General features: G+C 44.9%; 1 protein-coding gene across 1 annotated transcript in view; it reads left to right on the top strand.

Moving 5' to 3' along the window:
- Nucleotides 1-17,500, top strand: part of fbn1 (fibrillin 1) — a 118,302-nt gene that overhangs the window by 57,588 nt on the left and 43,214 nt on the right. The window contains exons 33-43 of the mRNA XM_067419159.1: nt 72-194; nt 271-393; nt 465-590; nt 2,663-2,785; nt 2,872-2,994; nt 3,091-3,258; nt 5,517-5,585; nt 5,669-5,794; nt 15,095-15,217; nt 17,007-17,165; nt 17,247-17,318. Of these exons, the coding sequence (XP_067275260.1) occupies nt 72-194; nt 271-393; nt 465-590; nt 2,663-2,785; nt 2,872-2,994; nt 3,091-3,258; nt 5,517-5,585; nt 5,669-5,794; nt 15,095-15,217; nt 17,007-17,165; nt 17,247-17,318 (1,335 nt within the window). The remainder of the gene's footprint in view (nt 1-71; nt 195-270; nt 394-464; nt 591-2,662; nt 2,786-2,871; nt 2,995-3,090; nt 3,259-5,516; nt 5,586-5,668; nt 5,795-15,094; nt 15,218-17,006; nt 17,166-17,246; nt 17,319-17,500) is intronic.

Genomic DNA, 17,500 nt, shown 5'->3' on the forward strand with positions numbered 1-17,500 from the left:
GTTATTTTTTATTTTTTTGCCTTGGCTGATGTTTGTGTGTGTGACGCTCTCTTTGTGTGTGTGTGATGTAGATATTAACGAGTGTGAGATCAGCGCTCATAACTGCGACCGACATGCGACCTGCACAAACACCGCCGGAAGCTTCAAATGCAGCTGCGGACCGGGCTGGATCGGGAACGGGATCAATTGCAAAGGTACGAACAATTGCTCGCGATCATACACGAGATCCGATGTGGTCAGATGGGTCGTGCTCACTCGCTCCTGTTTCAGATTTGGATGAGTGTTCCAATGGGACGCACCTGTGCAGCCCCAGCGCAGACTGCAGGAACACCATGGGATCCTACCGCTGCCTGTGCAAAGAGGGGTTCACCGGAGACGGCTTCTACTGCACTGGTACACACACACACACACACACACACACACACGCGTCATGAGGCTGTTGTTAACATGTGTGTGTCCTGTAGACACGGATGAGTGCGCTGAGAATGTGAATCTGTGTGAGAGCGGACACTGTCTGAACGCCGCTGGTGGATATCGCTGTGAATGTGACATGGGCTTCATCACCACTGCAGACGGCAAAGCATGTGAAGGTGAGACACTCCTCCTGTCTGTCTGTCTTTCTGTCTGTCACTCTAACTGTCTGTCTGTCTGTCTTTCACTATCTCAACTGTCTGTCTGTCACTATCTCAACTGTCTGTCTGACTATCTGTTACTATCTCAACTGTCTGTCTGTCACTATCTCAACTGTCTGTCTGTCTGTCACTCTAACTGTCTGTCTGTCTGTCTGTTACTATCTCAACTTTCTGTCTGTCTGGCTATCTGTCACTATCTCAACTGTCTGTCTGTCACTATCTCAACTGTCTGTCTGTCTGTCACTTTAACTGTCTGTCTGTCTGTCTGTTACTATCTCAACTTTCTGTCTGTCTGGCTATCTGTCACTATCTCAACTGTCTGTCTGTCACTATCTCAACTGTCTGTCTGTCTGTCTGTCATTCTAACTGTCTATCTGTCTGTTACTGTATCTCAACTATCTCAACTTTCTGTCTGACTGTCTGTCTGTCTGTCTGTCACTATCTCAACTTTCTGTCTGTCTGTCACTATCTCAACTTTCTGTCTGTCTGTCTGTCTGTCTGTCTGTCTGTCTGTCTGTCACTATATCAACTGTCTATAGTTATCGTTATAGTTATCGTTAATGATTGATGTTATCGTTATAGTTATCGTTAATGATTGACGTTATCGTTATAGTTATCGTTAATGATTGACGTTATCGTTATAGTTATCGTTAATGATTGATGTTATCGTTATAGTTATCGTTAATGATTGATGTTATCGTTATAGTTATCATTAATGATTGATGTTATCGTTATAGTTATCGTTAATGATTGATGTTATCGTTATAGTTATCGTTAATGATTGATGTTATAGTTATTGTTAATGATTGATGTTATAGTTATCGTTAATGATTGACGTTATAGTTATCGTTATAGTTATCGTTAATGATTCACGTTATCGTTATAGTTATCGTTAATGATTGATGTTATAGTTATTTTTAATGATTGATGTTATAGTTATCGTTAATGATTGACGTTATAGTTATCGTTATAGTTATCGTTAATGATTGACGTTATAGTTATCGTTATAGTTATCGTTAATGATTGACGTTATCGTTATAGTTATCGTTATAGTTATCGTTAATGATTGACGTTTTCGTTATAGTTATTGTTAATGATTGATGTTATAGTTATTGTTAATGATTGATGTTATCGTTATAGTTATCGTTAAAAATTGACGTTATCGTTATAGTTATCGTTAATGATTGACGTTATCGTTATAGTTATCGTTAATGATTGACGTTTTCGTTATAGTTATTGTTAATGATTGATGTTATAGTTATCGTTAATGATTGACGTTATCGTTATAGTTATCGTTAAAAATTGACGTTATCGTTATAGTTATTGTTAATGATTGATGTTATAGTTATTGTTAATGATTGATGTTATAGTTTTCGCTAATGATTGACGTTATCGTTATAGTTATCGTTAATGATTGACGTTATCGTTATAGTTATCGTTATCTTTAATGATTAATGTTATAGTTATCGTTAATGATTGATGTTATAGTTATTGTTAATGATTGATGTTATAGTTATCTATCTATCTCTACTTTCTGTCTGTCTGTCTGTCTGTCTGTCACTATCTCAACTTTCTGTCTGTCTGTCTGTCTGTCTGTCTGTCACTATATCAACTGTCTATAGTTATCGTTAATGATTGATGTTATCGTTATAGTTATCGTTAATGATTGACGTTATAGTTATCGTTATAGTTATCGTTAATGATTGACGTTATAGTTATCGTTATAGTTATCGTTAATGATTGACGTTATCGTTATAGTTATCGTTAACTATATGTTATTATAGTTATTGTTATAGTTATGGTTATGATTATTATAGTTATTGCTAACGATTAGCATCAAAGTTGACGATATCGATCTTAGTCAGATCGGACCTTAAAACATGTTGCTTTTTCATAATCTATCAAAATAACTAATAATAATAATAACCTTATTAATATCAAGGGCAGCTTCGTTCAGTCCAGCCAAAACCTGATGTCCTGCGTGAGAGCTGCCCGGTTCTGAACGTGTGTGTGTGTGTGTGTCTCCGCAGACATAGACGAGTGCACGTTTGCTGATATCTGTGTGAACGGCCGCTGCAGTAATATCCCGGGTCTCTTCCGCTGCATGTGTGACCCCGGCTACGAGCTGGACCGCAGCGGAGGAAACTGCACAGGTATCACATGACCTCACGCATCACATGACTTGCGTGTGGCCTGCCCTCCTCTCATCCCTGCTTTCTTCCTCTCCTCTCTCCGCCAGATGTGAACGAGTGTGCCGATCCCACCACCTGCATCAGCGGTCTGTGTCTGAACACTCATGGCAGTTACATCTGCAGCTGCCCTCCAGACTTTGAGCTCAACCCCACTGGAGTCGGCTGCGTAGGTGAGACAGGTTCAGCTGGAAACGCTTCAGTCACGGCCGCAGTCTCACAACACTCATAATGCTGTCTGTCTGTCTGTCTCTCTGTCTGTCTCTCAGACACTCGCTCTGGAACCTGCTTCCTGGAGGTCAGTCAGCGTGGGGATTTCTCAGAGAGTCTTCACTGCTCCACGGAGATCGGTGTGGGCGTGTCTAAAGCGTCCTGCTGCTGCTCTCTGGGTCAGGCCTGGGGGTCGCCCTGTGAGGCCTGCCCGCCGCTAAACTCCTGTGAGTCACACACACACACACGTCGTGTTTCCATGTTTTATGGGGACTTTCCATAGGCGTAATGGATTTCATACTGTACAAACTGTACATCCTATCCCCCTACACTGCCCCTAAACCTACCCATCACACACACACAAACACACACACACTGCCCCTAAACCTACCCATCACAGGAAACATTCTGCATTTTTACTTTCTCAAAAAAACTCCTTCTGTGTGATTTATAAGATGTTTTCCTCATGGGGACCTAAAAATGTCCCCACAAGGACAAGGATTTCGGATATTGCCATCTTTGTGGGGACATTTTATCCCCATAACGTAGGGATTACCAGGCCACACACTCACACACACACACACACACACACACACACACACACACACACACACACACACACACACACACACACACACTCTGTGAGTGTGTCCGGAGTACATGCAGATCAACGGAGGAAACAACTGCATGGGTGAGACCACACACACACAACACACACTTGTTAATCATTATCATTATAATTATGATGTTATAGTTATCGTTAATGATTGACGTTATAGTTATTGTTAATGATTTACGTAATAGTTATTTTTGTCGTTAATGATTGATGTTATAGTTAACGTTATAGTTATCGTTAATGATTGATGTTATAGTTAATGCTATAGTTATCGTTAATGATTGATGTCATAGTTAAGGTTATAGTTATCGTTAATGATTGATGTTATAGTTAACGTTATAGTTATCGTTAATGATTGTCGTTATCGTTATAGTTATCGTTAATGATTAGTTATCGTTATAGTTATCGTTAATGATTGATGTTATCGTTATTGTTATCGTTAATGATTGATGTTATAGTTAACGTTATAGTTATCGTTAATGATTGATGTTATAGTTAACGTTATAGTTATCGTTAATGATTGATGTTATAGTTATCGTTATTATCGTTAATGATTGATGTTATAGTTAACGTTATAGTTATCGTTAATGATTGATGTTATAGTTAATGCTATAGTTATCGTTAATGATTGATGTTATAGTTAACGTTATTGTTATCGTTAATGATTGACGTTATAGTTAATGCTATAGTTATCGTTAATGATTGATGTTATAGTTAACGTTATAGTTATCGTTAATGATTGATGTTATAGTTATCGTTATTATCGTTAATGATTGATGTTATAGTTAACGTTATAGTTATCGTTAATGATTGATGTTATAGTTAACGTTATAGTTATCGTTAATGATTGACGTTATAGTTAATGCTATAGTTATCGTTAATGATTGATGTTATAGTTAACGTTATAGTTATCGTTAATGATTGTCGTTATCGTTATAGTTATCGTTAATGATTAGTTATCGTTATAGTTATCGTTAATGATTGATGTTATCGTTATTGTTATCGTTAATGATTGATGTTATAGTTAACGTTATAGTTATCGTTAATGATTGATGTTATAGTTAACGTTATAGTTATCGTTAATGATTGATGTTATAGTTATCGTTATTATCGTTAATGATTGATGTTATAGTTAACGTTATAGTTATCGTTAATGATTGATGTTATAGTTAATGCTATAGTTATCGTTAATGATTGATGTTATAGTTAACGTTATTGTTATCGTTAATGATTGACGTTATAGTTAATGCTATAGTTATCGTTAATGATTGATGTTATAGTTAACGTTATAGTTATCGTTAATGATTGATGTTATAGTTATCGTTATTATCGTTAATGATTGATGTTATAGTTAACGTTATAGTTATCGTTAATGATTGATGTTATAGTTAACGTTATAGTTATCGTTAATGATTGACGTTATAGTTAATGCTATAGTTATCGTTAATGATTGATGTTATAGTTAACATTATAGTTATCGTTAATGATTGTCGTTATCATTATAGTTATCGTTAATGATTGATGTTATCGTTATTGTTATCGTTAATGATTAGTTAACGTTATAGTAATCGGTAATTATTGACGTTATAGTTATCGTTATTGTTATCGTTAATGATTAATGTTATCGTTATAGTTATCGTTAATGATTGACGTTATAGTTATCGTTATTGTTATCGTTAATGATTAATGTTATAGTTATCATTAATGATTGTTATAGTTATTATTGTAGCTATCGCTAATGATTGATGTTATAGTTATTGTTAATAATTTGCCATTATGTTTATAATTCCTGTGAGACACACACACACACACACACACACTCATATGAGCCCTCGTTTTGTTCACTTGTTTTTATTGTTTCTCCCTCAGCCGAGTACAAGGTTCTGTGTCCCGGAGGAGAAGGATTCCGACCCAATCCCATCACGGTGATACTAGAGGGTAGATTTAGAGTGCACACACACACACACACACACACACACGTTCTCCAGTGCTGTGTGTTGACCGTTGTGTCTGTGTGTCAGATATCAACGAGTGTCAGGAGCTGCCTGGTCTGTGTCAGGGAGGAAACTGCATCAACACGTTTGGCAGTTTTCACTGTGAATGTCCGAGAGGTTTTGAACTCAATAAAGACTCCAGGATCTGTGAAGGTCAGTCAGACTTCCTCTTTCACACACTCTTCCTGAGTCAAGCCAGCTTTATTTATTATTTCATGCTTTACACATTATAGGCTGTTTTAAATCAGCTGCGCAGATAGAAAGATCTCAGAGAAACCAGCCAGAAAACTAACAGTTAAGCATGAAGCTAATCTAAGCTAATCAGGACATGATGTTTAAAGCGGTGGGTCCGTGTTTTTTTTCTAGGCTTGGTTGTGTTTATGCGGCGCAGTATAACATGTCTTAATACTTCTTTTTTTTTTACTCTGTATTTTTCTTCTATCCTCCCTTTATTCCACACCGCTGTCTGTCCTTTGAACGGCTCGTCTGCTTCCTGCTTCTATGAAGCCCCGCCCTCTGAAAAACGCAATGGTCTTAGATTGGTCAGATGGCCAAATGTATTTTCCTGTATTTTTATTGGCTGAAGCACAGGTTAAGGCCACGCCCCTTCCCATTACGGGCAGAAGTCACATCTGCGGAGACTAGCGAGGGTTTATGATGTCACCAACCCAGGAAGAAGCTCGTTGTAGTCCAAACCGGCCATTTTTGTAGGCAATAAACTGCCGTAACTTTAAAAGACAATATCTCCGTTTGCATTGAACTTTCAGCGCTGTAACTTTAAAAGACAATAGGTGTTTCTCAATGTCAAGGAAGGATCCTCGGAAGCCAGAATTCCCAGGATACCACGTCATCGACATGCGACGAAGGACTGCTCCAATGTCGAGGATCCTCGGAGTCCTTCGTTCGAAAAATATGCCATATACGGGAAAGGATGCATATGAGTAGACTTCGCGCTCTTCGTGCTCTCAAATCACCCACAATCCTATGCGCGCAGCTTTGCTATCTTCAGACGTTGGCGGAGTCGGAGCGTTAACGGGGCAAAAATGCTTGTATCGGGGTTTGTAGATGGGAAGGAAGGAGGCGGGAACCGGCGAACGTTCAACAACTTTATTATAAATAATAAACAAAACGAAAGTAACGCAGGCGACTGCCCGCACACACATAATAAAACATGAACAAACATAACATAAACTCCAGGCCTGGTCCTCTCTCGTCTTCCACACTCCTCCATTTATACTCCCGTCACTCCGCCGTGAGCCGAGACCGGTGTGGCGGCGATCAGCTGCCGCTCATTATCACTCCACCGGCCCGCTCTCACGGTCCCTCACCTCGCTGCTTGCCACAATGCTTTTATTTACGTTACCAAACATTTGTTATAACCGTAGTAAATATACGTAAAGTTTAACGTTTAAATACCGGTACAAATTACTACTGTATTGATTAGGGGTGTCCCGAAGGATTTACACATTCGAATCAGAATTTTCGAATCTCTCTATGGTCGACTGATAGTCGAATCATCTGTGTGTGTGTAAACCATAGACCGGAAAACAATAAACGGTATAAACGGGTTGGGAAGGGCAGGAAACTAGTCAGCAGGAGGCTAAGACTATTTTTATTTTACTTTAATAATAATAATAATAATAGATTTTATTTATAATGCACTTTTCATTCCGAAGAATCTCAAAGTGCAACAAAGGGGGGGGGGGGGGGGATAACAACAAAAAAATGAATAACAAGTAAAAATATAGAATACTACAAACAATCAACCAACACAGAAAACAGAACAGAAACAGAGCTGATGGTGAACAGAAACAGAGCTGATGGTGGACAGAAACAGAGCTGATGGTGGACAGAAACAGAGCTGATGGTGAACAGAAACAGAGCTGATGGTGAACAGAAACAGAGCTGATGGTGAACAGAAACAGAGCTGATGGTGGACAGAAACAGAGCTGATGGTGAACAGAAACAGAGCTGATGGTGAACAGAAACAGAGCTGATGGTGAACAGAAACAGAGCTGATGGTGAACAGAAACAGAGCTGATGGTGGACAGAAACAGAGCTGATGGTGAACAGAAACAGAGCTGATGGTGGACAGAAACAGAGCTGATGGTGAACAGAAACAGAGCTGATGGTGAACAGAAACAGAGCTGATGGTGAACAGAAACAGAGCTGATGGTGGACAGAAACAGAGCTGATGGTGAACAGAAACAGAGCTGATGGTGAACAGAAACAGAGCTGATGGTGAACAGAAACAGAGCTGATGGTGAACAGAAACAGAGCTGATGGTGAACAGAAACAGAGCTGATGGTGAACAGAAAACAGAGCTGATGGTGAACAGAAACAGAGCTGATGGTGAACAGAAAACAGCTGATGGTGAACAGAAACAGAGCTGATGGTGGACAGAAACAGAGCTGATGGTGGACAGAAACAGAGCTGATGGTGAACAGAAACAGAGCTGATGGTGAACAGAAACAGAGCTGATGGTGAACAGAAACAGAGCTGATGGTGAACAGAAACAGAGCTGATGGTGGACAGAAACAGAGCTGATGGTGAACAGAAACAGAGCTGATGGTGGACAGAAACAGAGCTGATGGTGAACAGAAACAGAGCTGATGGTGAACAGAAACAGAGCTGATGGTGGACAGAAACAGAGCTGATGGTGAACAGAAACAGAGCTGATGGTGGACAGAAACAGAGCTGATGGTGAACAGAAACAGAGCTGATGGTGAACAGAAACAGAGCTGATGGTGAACAGAAACAGAGCTGATGGTGAACAGAAACAGAGCTGATGGTGAACAGAAACAGAGCTGATGGTGAACAGAAACAGAGCTGATGGTGAACAGAAACAGAGCTGATGGTGAACAGAAACAGAGCTGATGGTGAACAGAAACAGAGCTGATGGTGAACAGAAACAGAGCTGATGGTGAACAGAAAACAGCTGATGGTGGAAGTCTCTGTTAGCTCCGCAGCACACTGTGGTCCACTCCATGTTTCAGATTTCTCCCAGCGGCAGTGTCCCGATGACATCGCTGAGGCACGACAGCTGAAGACCAGATGATGGGTCTTCTTCATGATGATTCAAACGATGGGGATCGCTGCAGCACCATGCAGGAGGCAGAACATTCCTCCGGGCACTTCTGTTGACACACCGGGGCCGGCGCAGATGTCGCTCCACGGTCGCAATGCAGGACGGAACAGCGGCGCAGCCGAGAAGCAGAACATCCCAACATCATGCCGGACACCGACGACGAGAGCCCAGATGACGCTAGCCCGGTGCAAACTTCAGCCACCATGCAGCTTAAGCCCAAGGGAGACCACCAGTGAGCACCCGCGGCGAGAAACATAAAATGTCCTCCAAACCAGAAACCAACCGCAGCAATTCAAATGTAAACATTAGAGAAGCGGTTGAAAACGGCGAAACGACGAACAACGACTTCTCAGTGGCTGCCAGCAATCAGCAACAGTCCCAATTGTAGCTCTGACTGTTAGACTAGTCACAAACATAAGGAAATAAAATAAAATGTAAATCTAATAGTACATTAACATGATTTGTTGTGGGTGGAGAAGCGGCGAACAGACGACGCCAGCGTCCTCTCCCCCACGTTGCCTAGCCAAACACACTTTACACACGGCACAAAGCCACCACTTTTAATAAAGTGATCCAAACTAGTCTACACTACACATTCGTAAATTATCCGTTCTCTCATAACATTTAAAGGCCGCGATCGAAACACAGAACATCACACAAAAGAACATTTTGGTAAATAAACCTAAAAAAATACCTGCCTAGAGAGGAAAAGAACACCTTGAGTGTGTTTATATGCACGTTCTTAAGCTGATTGTGTCTAAAGGGGGTCGCACACCGGACTGAAGCTCAGCGCCGCGTCTCAGGGATCTCACACCGGACTGAAGCTCAGCGCCGTGTCTCAGGATCTCACACCGGACTGAAGCTCAGCGCCGTGTCTCAGGATCTCACACCGGACTGAAGCTCAGCGCCGTGTCTCAGGCATCTCACACCGGACTGAAGCTCAGCGCCGTGTCTCAGGATCTCACACCGGACTGAAGCTCAGCGCCGCGTCTCAGGGATCTCACACCGGACTGAAGCTCAGCGCCGTGTCTCAGGATCTCACACCGGACTGAAGCTCAGCGCCGTGTCTCAGGATCTCACACCGGACTGAAGCTCAGCGCCGTGTCTCAGGATCTCACACCGGACTGAAGCTCAGCGCCGTGTCTCAGGATCTCACACCGGACTGAAGCTCAGCGCCGCGTCTCAGGGATCTCACACCGGACTGAAGCTCAGCGCCGTGTCTCAGGATCTCACACCGGACTGAAGCTCAGCGCCGTGTCTCAGGATCTCACACCGGACTGAAGCTCAGCGCCGTGTCTCAGGATCTCACACCGGACTGAAGTTCAGCGCCGTGTCTCAGGGATCTCACACCGGACTGAAGCTCAGCGCCGTGTCTCAGGATCTCACACCGGACTGAAGCTCAGCGCCGTGTCTCAGGCATCTCACACCGGACTGAAGCTCAGCGCCGTGTCTCAGGATCTCACACCGGACTGAAGCTCAGCGCCGCGTCTCAGGGATCTCACACCGGACTGAAGCTCAGCGCCGCGTCTCAGGGATCTCACACCGGACTGAAGCTCAGCGCCGTGTCTCAGGATCTCACACCGGACTGAAGCTCAGCGTCGTGTCTCAGGGATCTCACACCGGACTGAAGCTCAGCGCCGTGTCTCAGGATCTCACACCGGACTGAAGCTCAGCGTCGTGTCTCAGGGATCTCACACCGGACTGAAGCTCAGCGTCGTGTCTCAGGATCTCACACCGGACTGAAGCTCAGCGTCGTGTCTCAGGGATCTCACACCGGACTGAAGCTCAGCGCCGTGTCTCAGGATCTCACACCGGACTGAAGCTCAGCGTCGTGTCTCAGGGATCTCACACCGGACTGAAGCTCAGCGCCGTGTCTCAGGATCTCACACCGGACTGAAGCTCAGCGTCGTGTCTCAGGGATCTCACACCGGACTGAAGCTCAGCGTCGTGTCTCAGGATCTCACACCGGACTGAAGCTCAGCGTCGTGTCTCAGGTATCTTACACCGGACTGAAGCTCAGCGCCGTGTCTCAGGTATCTCACACCGGACTGAAGCTCAGCGCCGTGTCTCAGGGATCTCACACCGGACTGAAGCTCAGCGCCGTATCTCAGGATCTCACACCGGACTGAAGCTCAGCGCCGTGTCTCAGGATCTCACACCGGACTGAAGCTCAGCGCCGTGTCTCAGGATCTCACACCGGACTGAAGCTCAGCGCCGTGTCTCAGGGATCTCACACCGGACTGAAGCTCAGCGCCCGTATCTCAGGATCTCACACCGGACTGAAGCTCAGCGCCGTGTCTCAGGATCTCACACCGGACTGAAGCTCAGCGCCGTGTCTCAGGTATCTCACACCGGACTGAAGCTCAGCGCCGTGTCTCAGGATCTCACACCGGACTGAAGCTCAGCGCCGTGTCTCAGGATCTCACACCGGACTGAAGCTCAGCGCCGCGTCTCAGGGATCTCACACCGGACTGAAGCTGAGCGCCGTTTCTCAGGTATCTCACACCGGACTGAAGCTCAGCGCCGTGTCTCAGGATCTCACACCGGACTGAAGCTCAGCGCCGTGTCTCAGGATCTCACACCGGACTGAAGCTCAGCGATGTGTCTCAGGGATCTCACACCGGACTGAAGCTCAGCGCCGTATCTCAGGATCTCACACCGGACTGAAGCTCAGCGCCGTGTCTCAGGATCTCACACCGGACTGAAGCTCAGCGCCGTGTCTCAGGATCTCACACCGGACTGAAGCTCAGCGCCGTGTCTCAGGGATCTCACACCGGACTGAAGCTCAGCGCCCGTATCTCAGGATCTCACACCGGACTGAAGCTCAGCGCCGTGTCTCAGGATCTCACACCGGACTGAAGCTCAGCGCCGTGTCTCAGGTATCTCACACCGGACTGAAGCTCAGCGCCGTGTCTCAGGATCTCACACCGGACTGAAGCTCAGCGCCGTGTCTCAGGATCTCACACCGGACTGAAGCTCAGCGCCGCGTCTCAGGGATCTCACACCGGACTGAAGCTCAGCGCCGTGTCTCAGGATCTCACACCGGACTGAAGCTCAGCGATGTGTCTCAGGGATCTCACACCGGACTGAAGCTCAGTGCAGCGTCTCAGGATCTCACACCGGACTAAAGCTCAGCGCCGTGTCTCAGGTATCTCACACCGGACTGAAGCTCAGCGTCGTGTCTCAGGGATCTCACACCGGACTGAAGCTCAGCGCCGTGTCTCAGGATCTCACACCGGACTGAAGCTCAGCGCCGCGTCTCAGGGATCTCACACCGGACTGAAGCTGAGCGCCGTTTCTCAGGGATCTCACACCGGACTGAAGCTCAGCGCCGTGTCTCAGGATCTCACACCGGACTGAAGCTCAGCGCCGCGTCTCAGGGATCTCACACCGGACTGAAGCTCAGCGCCGTGTCTCAGGATCTCACACCGGACTGAAGCTCAGCGTCGTGTCTCAGGGATCTCACACCGGACTGAAGCTCAGCGCCGTGTCTCAGGATCTCACACCGGACTGAAGCTCAGCGTCGTGTCTCAGGGATCTCACACCGGACTGAAGCTCAGCGTCGTGTCTCAGGATCTCACACCGGACTGAAGCTCAGCGTCGTGTCTCAGGATCTCACACCGGACTGAAGCTCAGCGTCGTGTCTCAGGTATCTTACACCGGACTGAAGCTCAGCGCCGTGTCTCAGGTATCTCACACCGGACTGAAGCTCAGCGCCGTGTCTCAGGGATCTCACACCGGACTAAAGCTCAGCGCCGTATCTCAGGATCTCACACCGGACTGAAGCTCAGCGCCGTGTCTCAGGATCTCACACCGGACTGAAGCTCAGCGCCGTGTCTCAGGGATCTCACACCGGACTGAAGCTCAGTGTCGTGTCTCAGGATCTCACACCGGACTGAAGCTCAGCGCCGTGTCTCAGGATCTCACACCGGACTGAAGCTCAGCGCCGTGTCTCAGGATCTCACACCGGACTGAAGCTCAGCGTCGTGTCTCAGGATCTCACACCGGACTGAAGCTCAGCGCCGTGTCTCAGGATCTCACACCGGACTGAAGCTCAGCGCCGTGTCTCAGGATCTCACACCGGACTGAAGCTCAGCGCCGTGTCTCAGGATCTCACACCGGACTGAAGCTCAGCGCCGTGTCTCAGTATCTCACACCGGACTGAAGCTCAGCGCCGTGTCTCAGGATCTCACACCGGACTGAAGCTCAGCGCCGTGTCTCAGGGATCTCACACCGGACTGAAGCTCAGCGCCGTGTCTCAGGATCTCACACCGGACTGAAGCTCAGCGCCGTGTCTCAGGGATCTCACACCGGACTGAAGCTCAGCGCCGTGTCTCAGGATCTCACACCGGACTGAAGCTCAGCGCCGTGTCTCAGGATCTCACACCGGACTGAAGCTCAGCGCCGTGTCTCAGGATCTCACACCGGACTGAAGCTCAGCGCCGTGTCTCAGGGATCTCACACCGGACTGAAGCTCAGCGCCGTGTCTCAGGATCTCACACCGGACTGAAGCTCAGCGCCGTGTCTCAGGATCTCACACCGGACTGAAGCTCAGCGCCGTGTCTCAGGATCTCACACCGGACTGAAGCTCAGTGTCGTGTCTCAGGATCTCACACCGGACTGAAGCTCAGCGCCGTGTCTCAGGATCTCACACCGGACTGAAGCTCAGCGCCGTGTCTCAGGGATCTCACACCGGACTGAAGCTCAGCGCCGTGTCTCAGGATCTCACACCGGACTGAAGCTCAGCACCGTGTCTCAGGATCTCACACCGGACTGAAGCTCAGCGCCGTGTCTCAGGGATCTCACACCGGACTGAAGCTCAGCGCCGTTTCTCAGGGATCTCACACCGGACTGAAGCTCAGCGCCGTGTCTCAGGATCTCACACCGGACTGAAGCTCAGCGCCGTGTCTCAGGTATCTCACACCGGACTGAAGCTCAGCGCCGTGTCTCAGGGATCTCACACCGGACTGAAGCTCAGCGCCGTGTCTCAGGATCTCACACCGGACTGAAGCTCAGCGTCATGTCTCAGGATCTCACACCGGACTGAAGCTCAGCACCGTGTCTCAGGATCTCACACCGGACTGAAGCACAGCACCGTGTCTCAGGATCTCACACCGGACTGAAGCTCAGCACCGTGTCTCAGGATCTCACACCGGACTGAAGCTCAGCACCCTGTCTCAGGATCTCACACCAGGCAGACGTGAACATTACGCGCCGCGCGCGAGCTCAATTTTCAATCACTGCTCGATGAGTGTATCTTGTAGTACAGGGTGAAATCAGTATATACATTCACGATATGAGGGAAATATACATTTAATCGCCACGGACAGGAGTCGAATGCCACCGTTGGTGTATATGTGTTCGAATTTTAAAGGTCCGGTGCGAAGCTCAGTGCCCTTAAAGGGGCGATCGCTCAGCGCCGCGACACGTCTTTATAACACTAATATTGAGCACACCCATATTGCCAAAATGGTATGATCCTCGTTTCATAACACCCGCGAAGATTCGACCATGAGATCAGTGGTCGAATCCGGTGCTGCATATCGATGCATCAAATCTTCGACTATTAGGGGTCACCCCTAGTATTGATATAAATGAATATACACATAACGTTATTGGCCGGACCACATTATCCGTGTATTTGCCGGAATCGCAGTGGGAAAGGGGCTTTAATGATATGAGCTTATACGTGAAGCACAACACACACACTCTGACTATTACAAACACAGGGATGCGCAACAGCACACACACACTCAAATTTTTAAAAAATATATATATTTTATTTATAAATCTTTCAAAACATTAAAAGAAGGTATTGTACATTTACAGTTGTACTTTTTTCTTTCCTTTCCCTTTTATAGTGTGCAAGTGTATGCACACTATACTGTCCATGTCCAGAAAGGGAATAAAAACATCATCACAGTAGTCCATATGAGACATCAGTGGGTTAATTAGAGTCTCTTGAAGCATCCAAAATACATTTGGGTCCAAAAATAACAAAAACTACGACTTTATTCAGCATTGGCTTCTCTTCCGCGTTTGTGTTCAATCCTCAAATAAAGATTCAAACGGTTATGAATCAGCGAATCAATTCATGATTCGGATCGCCAATGTCTCGTGATTTCAGCAGTTTGACACTCGATCCGAATCATGAATCGATTCACTGACTCATAACCGTTTGAATCTTTATTTGAGGATTGAACACAAACCCGGAAGAGAATTGGTGATTGGTTTATTGCACTATACGCCCAAAACACACCTATGACTGTCACAGCCCTTTTGGACCATGAGCCGGACGGTTAGAACTGAAGTGTGTGTGTGTTTAAAATGCCTCTGAATGAAAAGCTCTGTCATTGTGTGTGTAGATGTGGATGAGTGTGCGCAGCGTGGCATCTGTGGTCCGGGTCAGTGTTACAACACCATCGGAAACTACACCTGCATCTGCCCAGCGGAGTACATGCAGATCAACGGAGGAAACAACTGCATGGGTGAGTACACACACACACACACACACGCAGACTCACACACACGCTCGCGCACACACAAACGCACACGCTCGCACACACAAACGCACACGCTCGCACACACACACACACACACACACACGCAGACTCACACGCACGCTCGCACACACACGCTCGCACGCAAGCACGCTCACAGGCACGCACAGACACACGCACGCTCGCACACACACAAATGCGCACACAAACACGCACGCTCGCACACGCTCACACACTCACGCTACACTCATTGTTACAGTTATCGTTAATGATTGACATCATCATTATCATTATAGTTATCGTTAATATTTGACGTTAGTTATCGTTAATGATTGACGTTAGTTATCGTTAATGTTTGATGTTATAGTTATTGTAAATGATTGACGTTATTTATTGTTAATATTTGACGTTATAGTTATCATTAATGATTGACGTTATAGTTATCGTTAATGTTTGACGTTATAGCCATCGTTAATGATTGACGTTAGTTATCGTTAATGTTTGACGTTATAGTCATCGTTAATGATTGACGTTAGTTATCGTTAATGTTTGACGTTATAGCCATCGTTAATGATTGACGTTAGTTATCGTTAATGTTTGACATTATAGTCATCGTTAATGATTGACGTTAGTTATCGTTAATGTTTGACGTTATAGCCATCGTTAATGATTGACGTTAGTTATCGTTAATGTTTGACGTTATAGCCATCGTTAATGATTGACGTTAGTTATCGTTAATGTTTGACGTTATAGTCATCGTTAATGATTGACGTTATAGTTATCGTTAATGTTTGACGTTATAGTTATCGTTAATGATTGACGTTATAGTTATCGTTAATGTTTGACGTTATAGTTATCGTTAATGATTGACGTTATAGTCATCGTTAATGATTGACGTTATAGTTATCGTTAATGTTTGACGTTATAGTTATCGTTAATGATTGACGTTATAGTCTTTGGTAATGATTGACGTTATAGTTATCGTTAATGTTTGACGTTATAGTCATCGTTAATGATTGACGTTAGTTATCGTTAATGTTTGACGTTATAGTCATCGTTAATGATTGACGTTATAGTCATTGTTAATGATTGACGTTATAGTCATTGTTAATGATTGACGTTATAGTTATCGTTAATGTTTGACGTTATAGTTATCATTAATGATTGACGTTATTTATCGTTAATGTTTGACGTTATAGTTATCGTAAATGATTGACGTTAGTTATCGTTAATGTTTGACGTTATAGCTATCGTTAACGATTGACGTTAGTTATGATTAATAATTGATGTTATAGTTATTGTTAATGATTAACGTTATAAACGTTATAAATGTAAGCATGCCAATGGTACACTGTGTGTACTGACTATGTATGTGCACATTGCACATTTTACCTGTTGAAGTTTGTATGGTTATATGTTAACTGTTTCTGCAAATTTCTGGAGCATGCTCCCAAGAATTTCACTTACCGAGGCACATGTGCTGTGGTAATGTGACAATAAAAACTTGAACTTGAACTTGAACTTGAACTATAGTTATCATTATAGTTATCGTTAAAGATTGACGTTATAATTATTATAATAATTATTGTTAACGATTGACTAGTTATCATTATAGTTAACGTTAATGATTAATGTTAAAGTTATCGTTAATTATCTTAATGATTAACGTTATAGTTATCGTTAATTGGTTGACATTATAGTTATCGTTAATTATGTTAACGATGGACTTTAGTTATTGTTAATGCTGTGAGGTGTGTGTTGTGCTGTGTGTGTCCAGACATGCGGAAGAGTTTGTGCTACAGGAACTATTACTCTGATAACGCCACCTGTGATGGAGAACTCGCCTACAACATGACCAAGAAGTTCTGCTGCTGCTCGTACAACATCGGCCAGGCCTGGAATAAACCCTGCGAGCGGTGTCCCGTTCCCAGCACCAGTAAGACACACACACACACACACACACACACACACATACACACACTCACACTCATGACCGTAACCTGCTTTTCTGCTGCAGATGAGTTTGCTGTGCTGTGTGGAAGTGAGATGCAGGGATATTATATTGACATCTACACTGGACGAGTCATTGGTAAACACACACACACACACTCACACACTCACACAGACATTTGTTTTTTTAAATGTGGGGACATTCCATAGGTGTAATGTTTTTTATACTGTACAAACCGTATTTTCTATCCCCCTACACTGCCCCTAATCCTATCCATCACACACACACACACACACGCACACGCACACACACACACACAC

This window comes from Pseudorasbora parva, chromosome 16 (genome assembly GCF_024679245.1).
Source record: "Pseudorasbora parva isolate DD20220531a chromosome 16, ASM2467924v1, whole genome shotgun sequence".
Taxonomy (NCBI): domain Eukaryota; kingdom Metazoa; phylum Chordata; class Actinopteri; order Cypriniformes; family Gobionidae; genus Pseudorasbora; species Pseudorasbora parva.